We start from the raw sequence: 22,317 nt of genomic DNA, 5'->3' as shown, positions 1-22,317 counted from the left end.
ATACAGCAACGATAAAAATATAGATGACACAACCAAATAAAGCAAACGCATACACCAAAAATAATGAAATGTTCTGAAAGTTCAAACAATACAAGAGGAACGCTGCATGTAGAACCAAGGTATAAAATGTTTGAACAGCAAGCCACCATCATCAGCATCAAGGGGTTCTGGGTAAATGGCCACAAATAGTTATGTTAGTGACCCAAAAAGGTTTTTTCACACCCACAATCACAAGAACAGGATTGATTGTGGCGAAAGTGGCAAATAATAATATGACAAATTATTACAAATAATACACAGCTCTTTGTGTTGTTCCTTACCTTATTAAAACACTGTTCAAACAATTACAGTGTGATTTGGAATAAAGTGTTTCAACTCCTAAAGCTAACTGGATCAGGATTAAGTAAACCTGAACCCAAACTGGAGGTGTGTGTCAGAGCTACTTTGACTTACTGTTCACAAGAAGCATGTGCGGATGTGAACCAGGCCTCACAAGTTATTTCTGTTGCTCCTCTCACTTGAAGTGGGCGTCCAGCAGAAGACTCCAAAGACACAGCAGAATAATCAGTGAGGTAAAATAAGAAGCCTACTGGTTTCTTTTTTAGTTAAAGGCTTTAAGCATGTACTGTATCTGGTCTGCAGAGCAGTCTAGGAATATGGAGCAGGTTAACATCTCTGTTCGTGACTCAGCAATACACACATCATGGTAAATGGTTTGGTGTATATGGTTTGTCCATAACATTACACCAGGAAAGAAGCTGTTGCTCTCCACGAATATATATATTGTCCACATTGTTTACAAAAAAACCTTAATGTTACCAATTGATCCAGAGCCCTTGCTCAAACATGTTCGATACCTGCAATAGTCAATGAGAGCGAGCTGACCCAGACGCCTCACCGACCGCATGTTACGAGTTCCACATTCCGCATTTCACATTTCAGTTTAGAGAGTTTTAGAAAAGTTGTTTTCCAACCGCCATAAAAAACACAGAAGATGAAGTATCACGTGAGTATCTGTGAGAACCAAGTCTCTGGAAAACTGCTGAACGTTTCCTACACACGACAAGTGTGTGGTCTTCTGGCCAAATCGTCCAGTGTGTGTGTTCTCATGATTATTATATTAAAAAACTGTCATTCTGTGTCTGTGGTCTCTCAGGCAGTTAAAATCTGTTAGAAGAATCCTCTAGTGTGCACCAGGCCTGCAGGATAATGTCGGGGTATCTGTGCAGCTGAAGATAAGAAGATATTGGTGATGCAGCAGAATAATGACCCTGGATATCAAAGTAAATGTACAACTACTACTATTAGTATTATAGAAAGACAAAGAAAATCCACCTGTAGGAGTCAGAGCTCAGATCTGCAGAGAGAGACATTCACACCAAAACATGTCTGAGCTGAAGCAGCTCTGTAGGAACAATGGTCATACATTTTATGACCAACTGAAAATACAGACATTTGCTAGACAGACATGTGCAATAATATCTGAATTATAAAATCCAAGTATTAAAACTGATGACTCATTTTACAAGACTGACAAGCCTCAGCAGATGTTTGTGTTTCCTTGTGTTTCTATATCTGGTTGAGTCGGTTTCTTTCTGCTGCTGTTGTCAAACGTCAAAATGAACATGTGTCTGTCTTTTCTGTCTAAATCCTGCACTGTCAAACTGATGAAGCGGTTTTTCCATCTGCATGTGTTTTATCTATTTGCATGTGTTTTCTTAGGCTGAGGCACATTCAGCTCCCAAGTTCACCACAGGAAACAGTGATGAGTGTGCGTGCTCTGTGTTAGTATGCTGAGGAAGCAAGATACAGGAATTTAAATTCTTTTTGCAGCGATGCAACTTGCTCCTGATAGTAAAATATCAACTCTGGATCCTTGTTGTCAGGTTGAATCCTGCAGCTTACGCTTCTGTCATGCTTTGCGGCACAAATCACATCAAATTTAAACCGTAAGCTATATTATCGTAGGCTTTACAGCCTTGTAGGAATACTATGAACCTTCCGACATATTAATCTACAAGGCAATACAGTCTGACATATACAGAGGCTGCTTATCTGTCTCCACCTGTTTGATGTTAAATATGAGCTTGGGTTCAGTTAGGAGGCAACGGGTGGGATCTGCCATACTGTTCTATAGGGGCTCCCTTGCACGGCTTAAAATAAAAGAGATAAGGACCAAATATCAGCATATATCCGTGCTGTTACATATTATTACAAAAACCTGGTCTGGGCTGATATGTGTTGGGTGCAGTAATGGTGCTTGCAGGATCATTGTAAATGGGAAATGTAAGATTTTAAAGTGAGATAAGCATTGTTTTTCCTAGACGATGGTCAAAATGATGTTGGCATCAAAGTGTCCACCACCAACAACAAATAAATAATACCTCAGTTTGGCTGTTCATGATGCACACTGCCCTATTTTATATCGCAGTATTACGAGGAGACTCACCAGTTTGCAGTATATGAAATGAAATCCCAGGGTAGTTGAGCATATCAATGTCCGCCCGCAGGAAATTACAAACTCGATAAAAGGGAAATAATCTGGTGAAGTAAACTCTCCTTCAGCACAAGCAATGGCTCATCCCCCTCATCACTTATACATTTCATAACTAAACATTTTTAACTGGTCGCACTGATGGAAGCCTGCAGCTCTCTGCTTGTGCTGATGTTCAACTTTGATGATGTCAAGTGAGAAATATGGAGCCAGAAGAAATGCATTTAAAATCCTAATGCCTGTTTCTCAAATGCCAGTTAGAGATGGAGATTGTCCCTTGAGTTGACAGGTTTGACAGTAAATATGACATGAAATAAATATGGTATAGAACGAAGACACGTCGTTTCTAACATTTGTGGACATTTCCACAGTCCTACATCAGCAGCAAGTCAAGTCAGATTCATTTATATAGCATCAAATCACAAATTCAACATAACACCATCTATCCCTATTCACCTTGGATACAGGGTCAAAAAGAGTTTGATCTTGAACAGTGATATTTACGAATAGTTTAAAAGTTTCTAGTTGTAAACCATCCTTGTAAACCTGTGAAAATAATCTGCATGAGAAATTCAAGTGGACTGGATTTTTGTGGGCATCACTTTACAAGCTCAAGCAGTGGGCCAATAGATAATGACTTGAGAACCTTATTTTCTTTTTGTTCAAATGGCAAATATTTTTTTACTGCTGGTGATGTATTAGCCTCAAGTGTCACAGTTTTGTCATGGTTAGTTAATTGTGCTCTGATTTACATGCTCCACTCACTGAGTTTAAGCAGTAGTGTTAGTTTATTGCTTAGATTTGTTTCTTAATGATGCTATTTATTGTTAAACTGTAATTGGATCTTTAAATGAGCTTTTGCTTTTTGTTTTGTTGTGTCAGCTAACACTAGCAAAGCAGATGCATGAGATAAGATATATAACTTTACTAAAAGCAAATACAGCACCATCTTTTGTTAGTGTGACACTTTCTGCTGCAGTACACTTTACCATCTTCCACACTTTCCACCTTTAATTCAGATTTCTCTTGGCTTGGCCTTATCTAACCCTGCAGGAGGACAGAGGGGTTGAAAGATGAGATTCGTGTTCCCTGGGCTCACTCGGGTGTCCCAGTGGGTTTGTGTGGCATTGCCTCTCCCTGTTGCTCCTCTGTGAGGTCAGATCAAGAGGTCAACTCACCAAGGAGGCTCTCCCAGTTCCTGCTAGACACATTCCTCTGCTTTCTGAATTCAAGATGGACAGGATAACCACTTCACCTCGGTTTTGCTAACTGTCAATCAACTTTCCAAACAGAACAAATGTTTTTCCAAATCAAGTACATCGAGTGGTTTAGATGTGATTATTTTTCTTTTATTTAAAGTCTGGTTTTGTAATCATCAGTAGAAATATTAGGTAAGTGGCTAGGTTAAATTTTTAATCAACCTCAAACATGGAGTTTTCAGTTGACGAAATGGTTTAACATGTTAATTTATAGAGGGTTGGTGCTCAGTGATTAAAATGGACCTCGTTTATGAGAGTGTTGAATAATTGTGGGTTTTGGTTTATATTGCAAAGGTTGCATATTTTCCTTTATGTCTTATATTAGTGTCTTGCAGGTTACAGACAGTATGTTCACTGTCATCTTGGATGGCCGAAGCAGTTGCTGAATGTAGGTGGCGGCCAGGGGTAACAGGGTAGCAACTGTAGCAACATAAAGGGTGGGACTGAGAATGGCTATAGGGTCAGAGGTCAGGGACCACAGCACAGATACGAGGTCCTGACACTATGTTGAGGACATTTACTGGCCATTTCTACAGATGGGTGCAGCAGTTGTGACTGTGTGTGGTCTGTAATAGCAGCTCCTCTTAGCATGGCAGTGTGCAAACAACTTGTCCCTCTTCTTCTTTCGTTAAAACTTTAGGTTCAAAGTTGTGGATAATGTGCACATTTGTTTGATTTTGTGATTCTGTGCATCATGTATCCTACAAACCTGGGGGCAGTACACCATTAGCCTAGATTAGATTAAACCATAGACAGGTTCATAGTGTTGGTAGGACTAGATTTAATAATGGCTCTGGGTTTAAGAAAGCAACCAGCAGAGGTTGCAAAAAGAAGTTGGATTCTATAGAAGGCAATGAGAAAAAATTCTATAACTCACTTTATAACATCAGAAGACACACACAGGAGTTCGTGTTCTCAAACGGTCAAATAGATGATAAAGCTTGGTATGCATTAGACATGGATATCATTAACAACTAGTCCCATCTAATGGGTGCAGGTTGTGGGTGGTCGTGCAGCATCCTCAAGCTCTAAGTCAGGCTCTTTCCCCACTCCTCCAGATATGTATTTCTGAGGTTTAAAAAAAACTACTGGTCAAAATACCAAACTCAAGGCTTTATCACAGCAATTCACCAACTAATGGGTGACAGTACAGTTAGTTGCTACTTGGTATGTTGGCTGATTGTGTTACTTTGGAGACAACCAACTAGCTTTTCCCCTCACTTGTGTTTGTGTTGAACTAATTCAAGCTCTCTTTAAAACTACATGACTTTATATTTTGACCAGTTGGATAATAAGCAAGACGTTTTTAGCATAATTGACCTACTATCACCCAGTGTAAACATTAGACCTCAAGTTTCTGGCCACGTGTCTGTTCTGTCTTTTACTTTAGAGGGAGTTATCTGTACTAACTAGTCACAAGCATTTTTTGCTGCTGTGCAGGTACTGTTCAGTGGGTTCATCAAAGCTGTACTGAAGACATGTTTTATCTCACTCATCTCACTCTAAAAAAGGAAAGCAAATGCTTACATTTCACAAAATGTTGAACTATTTTTTAAAATCCAGGTCACTTGCTGCCTGATTCTCCACTTTCTACCAGATCTCAGGCGTGTTTATCTGACGTCTAGACTTCAACCCCTCATGTATTGGAGATTTTCTTTTTCAAATTTGATGCAAATAATAACAGTATTATCAGTGGAAACATAACCACTTGGTCTCTCTTTGTCTCCATGTCTCATGAAAGCTGTCTTGGGGCCCATCTATTCCCTGAGTTATGAATTATGAATCACTGCTAATAGGCTGCTTCTCCCTTGTTTAACTTAGTGAGGCCCCAGGCTTATCGCTGATGGCTGCTTCTACCTCAGTGCTCATCACCAGTATTATTCCTCCCTTCACTGTGTTATTGTCTCATTATTGCATTACTGAAGCAGGGGCTTCAATAGCTTGGGGAAGACAAGGTAGACTGGGTCTCTGTCCAAGTGACCTTCCCTGAGGACTTAACCCACACCGTCCCACCTTGGTGCTGCATAATGGATGAAGGACAGACATTGGGTGGGAGGGGAGGAAAGGGAGCGGTGGGCCCTTATTACCTTGTGATTAATTTTTAATGAGGTAAACAGGTCTTTCCAGGTCACCTGCAACCTCACACACCCATGGCGGGTGGTGTGTCTTCTCCATCGACTGCCTTATTGCTGCCCTCTTTGACATCTTCCATGGCTGCAGGGGCTCCATAGTATAATTAGGTCTCACTGTCATTGACAGAACGTGTGTCATTTCCCACAGAGTCCCTTCTCTTTCCTTCAAGTTTGATGCCATCAATTATACAGTGGCCAGAAGACCTTTCCCTCGCGCTTCCTCTTGCTGCCTTAGTTTTCCAGCAGCGGGTCCATAACTGTGAATATCACTTACACAATCAAGTTAATGTGTATTGCTTCATAATTAATTAGGTTGCACGTACAGGCTCATAAATTTGAGTTTAAACAGGTTGTGTGGTCCACTTGCAGCCTGTGATTCTTTTCAACATTCTGGCTGTAAAATTCAGTGCTGGTGTTCTATCTCATATCGTATTTTTTTTAAATCTCTGTATATGTTAAATGACAGCAAATAAAACTGAACATTGTTATGCTCTAATGGAAATAAAAAAGACTCCTTCAAGCAGACGTCTGGTTCCAGAGCAGCAGAAATTGGATGACAGGCGAGGATGCACATACGGGGTGTCATCTGGGAAATCAAGCCCGCTCAGTTCACTTGCTCTGAAAGTCAGTGAACAGGTACGCCTTCGCATACGAGAAGGTGGAGAGCTCCCACAGCAATTCTCTGCAAAGCCCGGGGAGGCTGTGAAGGAAGGAGAGAGAGAGAGAGTGTGACAGGAAGGTGAGAAAAGGAACAGATGGAGAGATGCGGGGAATCTACATTTACAGTCATTTAAACAGGTGCTATACATAGTACAGCTTTCAACCCATCATCTCATCTAAATGATATCATTACAGCCAGAAGTCATTAAAAAAAGATCGTTTCCCCTGGACTGTATAGATTTCCTCCCTCTCCCCGGGGAGCGGGGATGAAAATGAATTTAGGGCCCCTCAAGTCATTGAATTTGCTTTTTATCACCCGATAGCCGTGCTACATATGTGCCATTGTGCGGTATATAGGATTAGAGAGGATCTTTTCTGCCTGACTGGCTACCAGCTCTCAGCAACAAGATGAGGATCATTTCCCCTGCTGAGAAAAGCTCCACTCAGCCTAGACGAAACACTCAGCACACACCCCACTGGTGTTCGGTATGGATATTCACTCACATACCACCATTCTTTATCAACATGTGGGGGATTCGAGACTGGAAAACACACACATGTATGTCTCCGAAGGCTGTTTTATATTCCTCTGGCATCAAAACGACTTGCATCATTATTTCAAAGTTTGCTCAACAAATTCCACTGTTACTGAGAAGCTTGTTTATGATGCATTTAGCAAAAGAGAAAACCTTCACAATCTTGAAGACCCTTATTGTTCTCCAGCACCATAACTACCTGCAAAGCCCTGAATGATCAGTCGAAGGGGTCATATTCTGAATTAATAAGTGTCACGCCATCCTCCACACAGGCTCTCATGGTGGATCTTTTGATGCGCATTTCTCTGCCCTTTGAAGCTTGTGTTTTTTTCCTCAGACTGAAGGCTGGATGGGTGCTGTGTGGAGCAGATCCTCCTGAGCTCTTTGTTCCTGTGTTTATTTAACGAGGTTCTGCCTGTTTACGTAAAATTCTTGACCGCAGAACGGCTGGTAATTGCAACCAGTGTACACTTGGTACCCCGAGCAAATTGCAATCAAGAGATGGTTCCCTGACACAACTGTCTGATCCAGTATGTCAGGTTTCCACTTTGCGGCCCCCGTCTGAGCAGTTGAATGGTTGATTCAATGACTAAGACGGCATTATGCAGTCAATACTTTGACATATATATCATCTCAGTCACATCTACGTTTATTTTTGTCATTCACACAATGACTATAGGGTCAGTGACAACCAAACAAGTTTGAAAGATCCAGACAGTAAGAAAAACTCAAAGATACAAATCCCCTAATTCTTAAGATCCATATTTGACAGCATTGGTACACATATTTAGCCAGCCTCACCATTCTATGCTCTTGCATATACTAACTGCTTTTCTATAGATTAGTTTTCACTTTAACCAAATCCACTTTCACAGTTCCATATCCACACACAAAGGATTCACTTCACGTATTCAATGTTCTGCAGTTCTCGACAGCTAATGCTAGACACATGAATAGTCGTTGTCCATTTTCTCTAAATTGTTATCCAGTTATTGAAACGATTGTGGCACGACTAGTGGAGATGGGCATCAGGGATGACAGTGTTGGACGACAGTAACTTGGACGCTTGTCAGTTACAGCCTGTCATATCTCTTGGAAAAACTTGTCAGAAAACAACAACTTTTTTTGCTTTCTCTGAGTGAGCAACTTCTGTGACAGTTCTGTGACATGGCGTCTTTTTGGCAACAATTGTAAACATGGTGACGCTAAAGAGGAATGACGTTGCCTCTTGGCACCACGTTCCCAATCACCTGCAGAGTTGCATAAGTCAAACATTGCGACCATCAGAAATATTAAAAGAACACAACCTGATGAATCCTTTTGAGCTGGACAGACACTGTGCAAATTTAGAATTGTTATTGTTTAATTCAAGATGACACAACGAGAAAATCGACTGTGGTGAAAGGTTTATGGTCACAATATACATGCTGACACTGTATGGTCTCATCATCATGCTACTACATAAGTGCTCAAACTGTACATGTCTGTCAGCCCCCTTTACAATACTAACAAGGGAGATATAAGTGAGCAAATGTGCCATTCTGTGCCGAAATGTCCAAGAAACAGGCACCCAATATTTCTCTCTGGTATGTTGGTCATGTTAGGATACCAGCCTGGCCTCTATGTGTTGTGTCACCATGTCCTGGTTTCACTTTTGCCATTATGCGCGATGAGAAAAAACAGTGCTGAGTTTGGGGAATCTACTTGTGACGATACTTCAACTGTGCCAGAGCTTGGAGATGGCCAACAGACAAGGTCACATTAACACTTTGGAGCATCTGATCACTGCATGACAAAAACTCCAAAATGAGTCATGTGTCTCAGAAATCGGGTCAAAATCAGGCACAAATGGAACAGTGTACTTCCAGCTGTAGGCTGTGGCGAGTCTCTGCTGTGAACAGTGTGAATGACCCTTTGCTGGTCCAAGTTGTACCTGTTTTATAGAGGTCAACTCAGAGCCTAGTGACCAATACATCATCCATTTCTCATGTTGGGAATGCAAATGATGTTTATTTGGTAAGAAATCAGGGTATATTCCCATTCTATGGCCAAGATCCAAGATTAAACTGTTCCATATCATCTTGTTTCAGTGGAACAATACAGTTACTGGATTAACACAGGCAGAGGCTGCAAAAATATTTATCGTCAAGCTAACAACAGCCTGCAAAATCACACCAGTAACTGCAAACCATCTATCATCAAGCAAGCTACTTATTGGTATATCGTACCATCCATTTGACTTAAGTGCTCTACATAAGAGTGATGCAGATTGAATGAATCATAGACTGTATATAAAAATGGACAATATGACAACTACCCAAAAATAAAGCCTCTATCGCCACCTGGTGGCATACAGTCTCCTCCATATTGATGGATTGGACATGGACCAAACTAAAAATTGAAAATACACATCACATACATTTTTCTCAAAGATGTTTTCAGTTTAGGTCTCAGTAGTTATTATCACATTGATATTTGTTTGAGTGCTCAGTTGTCTGGCAAGGTTTGGTTTTAATTTTGCAATAAAATCGGGTTGCAATGTCATGATTGACTGCTGAGACCAACTCGTGATTGGTCGAGCATAGACATCGACAGGACCTTTCGTCATCGGCTACTTCCCCAGATTTTGGCTCCAGATGCTCTTATCAAGAATATTTTCCTTCCTCATTTGTCAATAGTGGGAGGAAGAGCATCTTCGTCCATCTTTATATACAGTCTATGCTTTGAATAAACTGTGACCTTATTATTTAGTTCACGCTCAATCAAACCAGCTTGCTTATTGACAGCTATGAATGATTAGCGTGAGCATGTTACTGTTAGTTGGAGTAATTCACCTAGCTCCACTGTAGCCACTATGTTATGAAACATATCAGAATTTGTTCAGATGCAGTAATTTCACTGATTTTGCTGTGACACATGAGACTTTTTATAGAAACCCTAACCACAATAGCATCAACGGACAAGTCAACATTTTAAAACTTTATTTTTGATGTCAGTTTATATTCACCATTTGGGATCTCACTCCCAGATTTCAATTTGTTGGTATGCTATGTTAATGCAGGCCTCTGTCACATCTTGGTCACTAACTACTATCTATCTATCTTGCTCTCCATTGGCTTGGCTTGGCTAGTGCAATTTGCAGCAAATGGTCCAACCCCAACCCCCCACCCCATGTCTTTCTCTCAGTCACTCTCCCTCATTTCAGCCTTGAGGCGTCCTGTTTCTTCAGCTCCTTCGCTTTCAGTCACAATGCTGTGGAGTGGGTGAATGGGTGGGGGGCATTAAAGAGAGCAGTAGGTGGGAGTGGAGTCTGACCGCATAGGGTCTACTGTTTAAGAGAAAGGGAGTTCTCTCTTTCACTCCCTCTCTCTCTCCCTGTCGCTCTCCGTCTCTTTCTCTCTCACTCTCACCCTCTTTCTCTCTCCTCACTGGCTGCACATCAGCCGGCTCTCTAGGTAGACTCGAGTAAACACTCTACGAGAACAGAGAGAAGAGGGAAGATGACAGAGCTGTCAGCACTCTGAGAGATACAGACTGGTGAGAACATTTGCCAGGGCTGCCTGATAAGACTCTGTTACTGCTTAGATTTTCCAATCAGAGGAGAGCATTGTGTGTGAGGTAAGTCACCTTCTTTACCTGTGTGGAAAGAATGTGTTTGAATGGTGAGCTGGGTGAAATGGCTGATTGCCTTACCTAATTAAGATGAATGAGAAAACTGAATTGCAATTCTTGACAAATTTATAACTCCAACCACGTTCTCTCAGCTTTTTTTTTCTCACTTTTGTATAAGTTGATGTTAAAACTTTCTGATTTTCTTTTTTTAGGAATTTTTATGAAATGTGATGTAGGGATGCAGCTAATGATTATTTCCATTTTCAATTTGTCTTTTGTAGATCCACTGTCTGAGGGTAACATCTTTCGAATGATATTTGTTTAAATAATAGAAATATCTGAAAATGAGCCCAATCAAAATGTGACCATTTTGCTTGATAATTAACACGTTATTAATTAGTGAACGGTCAATTGATTGACAGTTTTTTCTGGCTATTGTATTGATTGTGACCATAAAGATGCTATATTCTCGCTCCAGTGAAGAGTATGGGTGTTTAGCAAATAAAGGCAGCTTCTGTAATTCATCCTCATGTTTTACAAGAGAGGACTTCAGAGACTGGCTTAATTTTGCTCTTTACTGCATGCACCTGGGTACCAATTATGTTTTACTGTCAAAGTTTTTCCTCTTGCCGGCTATTTTCCATTTATTACCAGGGCAGTTAAAAAAAGACTAATGTCTTCATAGATGGAGGTCTGTGATGATCTACTGAATTATTCTACTTGCATTAGAGCTGATGCTGAGCTGATGGGTTTGCAGTGGAGAGTTAGTGTGTTAATGTGTGTGTGTGTGTGTGCACGCTGCTTGTCTGTATAGGTCCAGCTGTACACTTTATGGTTGCCAGCAGACAGTAGGCTTGTGTAACCCGGGAGACAGACAGCTGCTCTGTATTAGATGCCGCTGGTTGGTTTCTTTCCCAGATCTCCAGCATATACGTTGCTGTAAACCGGCAGCCTCGCTGGCAAATGTGTGCTTGCGCACACGCACGCTCACCATGTGCTTCCCAGTCTCTTATCTCCAGGTCATCTTCATTTGTTTGTCAGCTGTGTCTCATGGGGAGACAGACAGATAAACTGAAAGATAATCAGACAATATGAAGGAGATGATGTTTGATGGATTGGTAAATAAAATGAATTCACTGATACAGGGTTTTGACAGCATATTCTTGATTGCTACCAGTTGCTTACATTTCACTGTCCATCAATTTGTTTCCGATTTAAGCTTAAACTTATTTTAAGAATTAAAGCAAGCCTGAGTGAACAGTGGCCTCTGTGGTCACAAGCATCAATGACAGGATACGTGTCACATATGGTGTAACACAAGTAGTGAAGACTCATAACTGACATGGCTGAGTAAGTCAACTAGTTAGTTATATGACATACACGAGAATGTATTTATCCAACATTAGAACACATCAAACCACATGGAGCTAAAGGTCATACTGGACCATTCTGAAGCAGTGGATTTTTGGTGTGTATGTTGTCGTAGCTGCTTATTTCAACTTAAAGAGAAACCTGTTGTTATTTCTGCTTTCAAAGTGTGTCTTGCTTTGAAGTTTTCAGCCTCCAGTCCTACTCTCAGGGTAAACAGAACTGCATTTAGACTGGGAGTCCAAAGATCTTTGCTGGAAGCTCATACAATTCTTAAATGTGGGTCAGCAGATCCTAAAGACTGGGTTAATCAGAATTTATGGCAAGTGTCAGTGATTAACACTGTATCGCCCTGAAAGTGATTGATGGAACTTGTGTCCCCATGCTCACTCTGTACATCGCAGCCTGAGAAGGTTGGAAGGAGGTAGAGAGGAAAGTGGGTGTCACAGAGGAGAGGGAGAGGTGGGTGTGCATGGAAACGTGAGGTGGGCTGTGACAGAGGAGACCCGCAGGATACCAGGGCAGCGTGTGCTGGGTGGTATTCGTGTATGTGGAGACGATGCAGACACAATGGAGTAGTCTGGCTGTAGCTTCACATTCACTGCAGACATCTAAAATATCTTTCTTTAATTATTTTTCATTTACAAAGCTTCGTGTTTTACAGATATGTCAAGCATGGGTTTGTGCTCACACGACTGCCTCCTCATAAGCTACCTGACCCTCGGCAGCAGTTCAGGCTTGGTGCATTAACGTTTCATGAAGCTTTGGCTGCGCATATGAGTAGCCACTGATAGTGACACACTGCAAAACGATGAGTGGGAAACGTGCCTTTGTTTGGACAGCTGTTAGCTCCCAAGGCTCTGTGCCCTACAAAGCTCGCTGAGAGGGTGACTGTCTTTAACCCCACTTAGCTCCTCCACTGGTGATTGAAAGCAAACAATAATTGTGCCTATTCATGATGACCCACGCTGGGCAAGACTCAGGGGAGATGCAGAGATGTATCGGTTAATCGAAACTAATGTCAACTTTAATTCAGGCTGATCCAAACTCCCATCGTTGCCTCCTCTTCTTCCTTTTGTCCTTCTTCTTCAACATTGGCACTGGTTTCTGGGGACATGTCATATTGGCTCAAGATGTTGTGGTGTTCACTGTAATTGTTGACACAATGTATGGGTACAGCTTTCAAAAATGTTCAATTGGACTGTGTTTTTTCGATAGACGTGACCACCTGTGGTCCAGATGGTTCTCAGTACGTGAATGTAGTAAAGCCAGTGGCACATACAGCACAGGCAAACTGAAGATCTATTGTTCAGAGAGGTCTGGGGCTAGTAGTTTTAATCAATATTTTTATACAGATATTAATGGCTCTCAGAGGATGACATTGCCATCAGCCTCAGCTGTAGGTTTTCTTTGTGCTAATTCTCAACATTTTAACATATTTAACATGCTATGTACAATGGATGTATTGAGAAATAGTCCAGCCTCACAGATGTGTGAGAATATCTGCTATTCTTTCCAGAGGGGATTTTACCATATTTGGAACATGGATCATTTTACAAGAGAAGATTTAGATTTTTTTCCAGGATGTAGCCTATAAATTCATCACATCCAATTATGGAACACTAATCCTGTTTTGTCTAATTCCAAGATTCTTGACTGAACTTGACGGTCAGCATCACCGAGTAGTATGCTTTCATTTATCCACTAATTTAGAGTTTAAATAAATGATTAAATGACTCATACTTTACACAAGTGGGTGTATTTTCCCCACAAAAGTCACCACAGTCTTTTCCTGTGTCCTAGTCTGCCCCAGTCAGATTAACCATCGCCACAGAACAAAGACCTCCCTCAAACAAATCCAGTCTTTTAAGCATCCCAGATGGTTTTTAATGCTCCTCCGATGCTAATGTGTGACGGGAAATGAGTAGAAGTCTTGGAGCTGTGGGATCCGGGATGCCTTTGTATTTCCCTGCCCTCCATTGGTGCAGCCAATAGATGAACACATGTGGTAGGTACTTCATTTGAATACTTTACCTCCACCAGTAACTTCACACATTGGAATGCATGAGCTATAATGTTCTTGGACCATGATGGGGGGCCCTTTTTGAGAGGTGCAGACAATTTAAATTGGGAAAAATGGTTAAAACTGGGGGAAGCCAATGAAGAGACGACCCTGGGGATTCGGGTCATTAGGCTCATACAAGTGTCTGAATGGAAGGCACTCCCAATTTGGACACGGAACACGCTTCAGGCTTTCATCACAGACAAGGGCAAACAGATGTCTGGGTATCACAGCCAACATGCATGCTTCCATTTCTAGTAGAGAGAAAAAAATCCTTTCCATCCTGTTTGAATGGAAGTAACCAATAAACCTAAAGTGCAAAGTGTGAAAATATGCAGTATTTGAAAGGCCTTGAAAACTCCTGTACATGTTTACTCAGCATCCTCCCTGCAATGTCTTTATTTACTTTTCCAGTCCTTCAACAGCTCTAACACGCCACATAGAAAGGCTGGATTTACTATCCTCTAGTTAAAAAAATTATCCTACCTGCTACATAAATATAAAAATCCAGACAGCTCTTGGTCACTAAATATGTTTCTTCAGTCTGTAGGTCAACTGACTCATTCAGGCTGATAAATTTGCACACTCCTCTATGTTAAGTTTGCTGTTTGTGAGATTCACGTACAAAAGCTCACAAGAAGTGACAATCATGCAAAATAAGTCAGCCAACACTCTTTCAGATTGTGAGGAGGCTGTGCTCTCACCTTGCAGCTCATTACCTGAGCGGGAAGGTGTTAGTTACATGGTAAGTTAAGACAAGTCCCATAAGCCGACATCGATACCTCTGTGTAGCATAACGCAGGCAGTGGCCAGGGCCAATCAGATTTTTATAGTAATTGCAGTGCAGTATAAATGCATAGGAGAGGAACTAGGCAGAACAGAGGCCCATGAACTTACGAGTGTCTGGAAAAAACAGCAGGTGGATGCGCAGTAAAGGCTGCCAAGCCTCTACACCACACAGGGGTTAGGCTAATAAACAGTAGGCCACCAGTACCCAGCATGTTAAAAACCTCATGAACAATGACTAGCATCTAACCTCTCCATCTGGACCCAGTGAGAACAGCAGCGCAAGAGGGAGGCACCGCAGGGGAAGCGCCATAAAGAATATTGATGGGTCCTGCGTCGAGGCATGAGACAAGGCACAAAAAACTGAATTGAGATTTGACTGTCTGCTGTGTAATTGACCCAATGAGCACTGTCGTTCACTCAACATTCATCTCCTCCATATCTGAGTGTCAATGTCGGAAATTGGTTTTGGTTGAAGTAACCGAGTTTTTTGGTGCAGTATCAGTCAGACATGTCAACTCTGGCTCCAAATCACTCTGGCGGTTCTGTGAGCGTGATAGGACTCAGCCTTGGCAGTGCACCCTCTCTGAGTACCCAGATAAAGTGTTTCTGCCAGTATCTCAGATCCAGCCTCCCCGTCCGCCTTATCAGCCATGAACACACTTACCCCCACCACTCCCCCGTAATCTGTGTCATCGGATCCAGTGGGGTCACAGCAGAGAGCCAATGTGCGTAGCTTCAGTTTGATGAAACCAGTCTTCTTTTCTAACCTCAAAACCAGTGTATTCCCCATTTCATTTATTTTTACCGTATGGGAAATAATGATAACACAAAGAGTTGCAGTAAAAATATTGATATGCTTTATTGATTTCACGTTATTGCCTTCTATCAGATTTGTCTGGTGTGAGTCGGGATAGAGAGATTTTAATTGTCAGGGCCTTGAAACTGAGAGAAACCTTTGTCAAAGGTATAATAACTGTACATTTATCTAATTTTGTATTATAACCTAATTGAATCTAATCAGCCTGCCTATCTTCAAGTGTCATCAGGACATCAGCACAAATATTTCCAATTCTAATAATTCTGTTTTGAGTAAAATACAAAGACATTTTAAAACTCGTCACTGCAGTTTTCACTTCTCAAGTCATTTTCTTGAAATAGTTGAAAAGAATCTGCTGATGTATTAACAAAGATTAAAACATATTTCTGATTTCATAAGTGATTCATTAATAAAATAAGTCCTGACAACACTAATAATAGATTTTGGCCACTGGGGAGCAGTTGAACAATTTGCTCACACAACAATGACATATTTTTACCTCTGAAAATGGTTGGAGGTGATGTGTGGTTATGATTTTCATTAGTGATTAATGTGTCTTGATATTTGAATAAAGTTGGGTGTGTAACATAGCAGAAAATAAGCTTACGATCATATTTTCATATTATCTAGGAATCAACTCACTGACTAATTGGTTTAGCTTTAAACATGTTTGCAAAAGGTGCATCTTTACACAAGCAACAGACAGAAGAAAGCTGCCTGCTGCTGCAAGTGATGCCATGACAACAGTGCGAATGAACCACAACAGCAAAGTTAGAAGGCACAACCAGAAACAAAAAAATATGATATTGAGATTTTCGAATACATCTCTGCCACCATTTCATACTTTAAGCACATGTATCATTATTAACCTGAGAAGTTGGTTCTATTACCAAAAATGAGAGAAGTGACAGAAGTCTAAGCTCAGATAATTTTTTTGTTTTGGCCATTCATGTCAGTGTGCGCTGACCTGCTGAACCCAACCTGCCTGTGAAATATGCATCAGTCAAACATGACACAGCCGGAAAGACTGTCTGGAGAAGGAGACCTTTCTTCCAATTAGCTGTGTCCTAAAACCATGGCGTCACCACATTTCTGCCATGCTGTAATTGAACCAAATCTTGAACTCAGCCTTGTCCTCCCTGCTCACCCCCACTCCCTACAATGAAATGAGTCGCAACTAATGGCTATTCAGTCTATGAGCGAGCAGTTTGTGTCTTTATGCTGCCGTCTCTGTTTTGTGTACTCCAGCTCAACAGCGACATTGGTCATAAAAGGCAGAAAGAGAAAAATGCCGTGTGTCTTCTGCAGAATGAGGTGATAAAATTTGAAAACCGTTTTCTCAGAAGCGGCAACAACTGCACCATTGATCATGCATCGAGCAGTAAACTCAAGCTGCGCCTTTTCCCGGAAATTCATTCCTGTGTTTGATGATTATAACTCACAGCCATAGTGCTGTCCTCAGCAACTCACTATCTCTCTGACCTTGGTGGAAATACACAATCCAAATCAATATTCACCTGCTCTAGCTCAGGACACACTGTATGTGTGAGGTTTCTTTCCCCTCGTAGGCAAGTTGATGATCATATAAAACGTTATCAACAGATTGCAGTTCTAGTGGATTTGTGGCTCTCTGATATATGAAGGTGCAACTAGAAAAACAACCTTATTTCATGATTCTTGATGTGGAAGTGAGTGTCCATGACTAAGGCCCATTTCCTGGTCATTTCCCCCTGTTACAGTGTAAAAGTATCAGACAATAACCCTCCATTCAGTCCTTATAGCAGCGACCCAGATTTAGATTCTGTACCAAAGAAGGCAAGCTGAGTTTTTGTCATGGGCGACCTACAAAACTAGGGAAGCTTGATAAATTCTTCAGAATTGAGAAGGGGGACTGAGAATCCTATCAGACTGTTTAACATACAGTCCTGGGACTTGAGTTGTAGTTGTGGTCATTGAATATTTACAGCTTTTACACACCAAGTGGGGCACACTGCTTCATTATTCAGTTTGTTTGTTTTGAGACGCATGCTGCGGTGTCTGTTCACACAACTGACTGTTCGCAAATCTTTCTTTCCATTCCAGAAGACGCCTTGACTGCATCTCCATGTTGGTCTACTTTTAAATGACTAACAGCACTTTGCTGGAGCACACAGTGATGGCCCATAAAACGAATGACATTTTATAACATCTGTATTAATAACTCCTGAACTCTCCCTGAGTGATGGGTTTCTGTTGTTGGACCTGTCACATGCTCGAGTCTCTGGAACAGGTGAACTACAGTGATGGTTCAATTTGCCAGCATGGGGTCCTGGCTGAATTTGAAAGATATTCTGACCCCTGCATAAGATATATGCATTTCTCCCCAGTCAGAAAGTCTACCCATCAATCTCCCACTGAATTGAAAATAAAACTCTTCAAAAATATGGGAGACTGTAGGAGGAAAAATAACACTGGAGAAGTAATCATCTATTCAGCTTTTATTTATTTCAGTTTAAAACAGACTGTCCAAGGGGAAACAAGATCAATGCTAACCGATAGACCACTATGATGAAACAGAGCTTTGCATGCCATGCTGGACTGGAGGTATCCAGTAGCTTATGGGGATTTGCGCTGACTGGACTGTCCTGGTTTTATCTTGATCCTCTTGGTCGTCCTTTGTATGAAATAAATACATTCTCTTGATTTGCTCAAGGATTAGGGTTTTAGACTTACACAACATGGCAGGGAAAAAAGAAGCGCAACATCTAGGGACATGTTGGAAAGCACTTGACATTCTTGCTAGGATGGAGGGAGTTATTGCTACTGGTTAAGAGATGCAATGTTTTTTACATTACACTAATGGGAAAATCAGGGACGTATGAAAGCCAAGATTTATATAAAGACTCTCGGGATGCCACTGTTTACTTTTGGACTTTGTACATGAAGGAGTATCACCTTTCGTTAAAGTTTGTGAATATCACTGACGCACATCTATAGCTGTATGTTGCACACATTTGCATTACTATCGATGTTGACTAGATTTAATTAGACTTTCATCACAAGAGAAAATACAGCGTTAGACATTTAAAACACCCCATCATATCCTGTTCCTTTGTTAAAGAACTGCAGAGATGTGGATTGGTATGCTGGAGACTGGAGATTGCTGTAATCCTGTATCCTAACGACAGTCAACAGTTCAGTTTCTCTTATCCATGACTTAGATCTTTACCATAACCAAGTAGTTTTAGTATAGGCTAGACTAAACCGCTCCCTAAGCATGGATATAGCAGATCAGACAACAATTATATACAACATTTTGCTAGTGTTCAAATATACTTTGAAAGGCATTGGTCATAAAACACTCAATAGTCAATGTAGAATGAAAAAAAAAGACTTGTTAATGTGTCGCTGATTAATGGTCTTGTGAATATAAAGACACCAGTGCATTGTATTTTATGGGTTTGGTAGGGTTAGGGTCAAGGGTTCAAGGCTAGGGTAAGGGTCACATTTACTAGGGTCGGCTGTCTGATTTGTGCCCCCTTCCCCCACTTAAATCCTGAAGCAATAAAATGGTAGAATGAGATGAACCAGGACAGGCCTAATCACTTTTAAAATGGACCCCAAATGTGTCTTTGAAGAATTTACTGCTCTCGCTGTGTGAGGTATAAAACTTTAAGTGTTTCCCTTTGGACATCTTGAGAACAAGCTAATGTGGATCAGTTGCACCAGCAGCTTTCCCTTGGTAAAATTCTGCTCACATTTGACCACAAGGCGGGCAGCAAGCTTTGTTGCTGTTTGAGAAGCTAACTATGGAGCAAAACCAAGTGAGGGAATTACAAAGAAGCAGCAGTCAGACTGTATCAAGCCCATGTCTGTGGTGCCAACAACCAGTCGCATTAGCATAATGCCAGTGCCACGAAGGAAGTCCAAACAGAGGGATCAGCTCTGTGTTTCTCAGGGTCACACTCAGATTCTCTTCTTGTGATTGTTGTACTTCACATTAAAGATTAGTAGATGGCAGCTCAGGGGTGAAAAGGCCAAATCAAATTATTTCTCAGACTCTGTGGAAGTTTCTTTTCTTAGTTTATCTCTTGAGTGAAGCTGAGTTTTGCCAGCGCCAGAGATTCCCAGACAAAGCCTGCTTTGGTCTCTCGGGGTTGCCTCGCTCAGAGGTCCATGTGGAGAGCAGCCACCCTTCAAAGTGGGAAAGCCAACCATTCGCCCAAAACTAAAACCTTAACAGCAACTCAAAGCAATTTTCTGCCTATTTTGTGTTTTAATCCCTGGTTTGTGATGCTTGGTCACAGTGGTGTGACTGTTTGTGTGTGTGTGTACGCGTGCGTGCGTGTGGCTATGTCAATGTGACAGTGTTAGCAGCTGAGTGTGTGTGTGTGTGTGTGGGGGGGGGGGGGGGGGGGGGGGGGGGGGGGGGTCCCTGAGGGCCCAGATCCTCAGCTCTCCCATCAGCAAGCTACATTAGCACTTTTACAGTCTAGCCATCATGGAGGCGCTCATCCCTTCCTGTCAAATCAGGGGGGCTGTTGATGGTGGAGGGGCTTGAAGCCGTGCGATTCCTCAAAGCTGAGCTCATCTGTCTGCCTTCCTAACCACACATCAGGTTGGGATGGGGCGATCAAGCATCTTTTCCTGGAATATTACCAGCTGACTGACAGACCTCCTCTCTGTTCCTGTACACCTGAACATGCCCAGCCAAGAGTACCCTGTGTTTTCACTCATCACTGTGACTAGGTCAGGTGTGGCGAAGGAAATTAAACCCCTTCATACATATTCCACCACGGGTTAGAATATGCTATGTATGCCTGCCTGCAGTCATGCATTTTCATATCTGCTTATCCAGACATTTTCATGTGGGCTGCTAAGAGCTGCTATTAACCTTTAGAGCTGCCAAGCTACACACTGGTTTTATTAGAGGTAGGAAATGATCGTTGTCAGCATCTCTGACGAGGGGTAAAAGGTGCTATTATATAAACTCAGCCTCAGACAGACACTTACAAAAACAGGCATGGAATCTATGTTCTTAATTTAATTCTCCCTTTTGGTTCCACTAGTGACGGGCAAGGTTTTTACTTCATGTCTTTCATCACCTTTCTGCATTTAAATGAATGGAAATCTGATTATTAGAGGAACAACAAGCCTTAAGAATCAGTCCTCTCTTTCATAAATACACCTAACGTTATACCTTAGACTTTATACCTTTAACCAGTCTGTGTATTTGATTCAAGACTAAGATCAAACAGCAAGGTAAAACATCTGGTTTGAAGGTTTGCTTCTATTCCACAACCTCAGCACATTTTGTTTCCACCAGACCTTTTAAAAGAATCATGTCTCAGAAGGTGAGCGCAATAAGAATCATGTTACAGTACTAAAAGAAAACCCAGTGGCTTATGGGAAAGCAGTGCTGACCTGCCAGTTTGCAGGTTGCAGGAAACTTTGAGCATCTCACAGGTCTGTACAAACACAGATGGTGTACACACCGGCATTAGTCTGTCTGCTCCGGCTGTGGTCTGGACTGTGGAGTTAAGAGGAAGTTCTCCACTTTACAGGTGTTGTTGGTGGCAGCCTGTCTCAACATGATTCGAAAAAGAACACTTCAAATCTCCAAGGTCACATGCCGTCCCCAGCAGTAATTGCTGCTCATGGTACTCAGAGGAATTCTGAGAAGAATGCCCAAATGTCATCCAATACACTGCTCCACTAGGAGCAGAGGGGCTAAAATGGGTCAAAGACAGCAACAGGATTGGAAGTGATCTTTTGTTAGGGGCAACAGAAGGTTAATTGCTTTCTAGTGGGATACTGGAATATTTCACTCCAGTTATGATCCCTGGTGGAAGTGTGTGTGTGTGTGATGGAATATGTTGTTTTATCTATCCCAAATCACAAGGACAAACTAGACAAATGAATATTGACAGTGAAATCTTCCTTCAAAGTAAACAAAAAGTAAAAAAATGAATCTTTCTTATTGTAGGACTCAAGACCAGGACACCCATTTGATATTCTCCACTCCAGCTGGTTCTTTACCAGAAGACACGGAGCCAGGGTGTCATCATGTGGATAAAAGGCTTTGTTTTAGGCTGCGTGACTGTGGCACTGCTGATTCAGCTTTCCACAGCCGGCCTGGTGAGGGTCATCCGCCACCGCAGAGAGACCCTGATGCCCAAGAAAATACAGGAGAACCTCACCCTGCCCCACCCTGACCAGCCCGTAGTGTTCAACCACGTCTACAACATCAACGTCCCAACCACGTCCCTCTGCTCTGTGGATCTTGACTCGCCCGTAGGCACAGAGCTCAAACACAAGTCAAACCCAATGGACATGCAGAACACCGAGCACATGGAGCATACTGTGGATGGCGACAATCAGATTGTTTTCACCCACCGCATCAATATCCCCAAGCAGGCATGCGGGTGTAACAACCAGCTGCCAGACATCAAGGATATCCTGAACAGGCTGGAGATGCTTGAGTCAGAGCTGTCTGGTCTGAGAGAGCAGTGCAACAGCGGGGCAGGATGCTGTGGAGCTCAAGTTACAGGTATAACTTTTAATGTATGCACTGTTGTACTGTAATGTAGTAACACCAGCACTGTTCAC

General features: G+C 41.8%; 1 protein-coding gene across 4 annotated transcripts in view; it reads left to right on the top strand.

Moving 5' to 3' along the window:
- tncb (tenascin Cb) overlaps positions 1–22,317 on the top strand; it is an 86,138-nt gene that overhangs the window by 29,392 nt on the left and 34,429 nt on the right. For 3 of the 4 annotated variants that reach the window (XM_069524323.1, XM_069524322.1, XM_069524320.1), the window contains exons 1-2: positions 10,296–10,699; positions 21,695–22,258. In XM_069524323.1, the coding sequence (XP_069380424.1) occupies positions 21,775–22,258 (484 nt within the window). In that variant the 5' untranslated portion in view covers positions 10,296–10,699; positions 21,695–21,774. Of the gene's footprint in view, positions 1–10,295; positions 10,700–21,694; positions 22,259–22,317 lie in introns of those variants that run through there. The other variant, XM_069524321.1, reaches the window with a different exon arrangement.

The sequence above is a fragment of the Paralichthys olivaceus genome, chromosome 4, assembly GCF_024713975.1.
Source record: "Paralichthys olivaceus isolate ysfri-2021 chromosome 4, ASM2471397v2, whole genome shotgun sequence".
Taxonomy (NCBI): Eukaryota; Metazoa; Chordata; class Actinopteri; order Pleuronectiformes; family Paralichthyidae; genus Paralichthys; species Paralichthys olivaceus.
The sequence above is the reverse complement of the archived record's forward strand: the minus strand, read 5'-3'. Positions and strand labels throughout refer to the sequence as shown.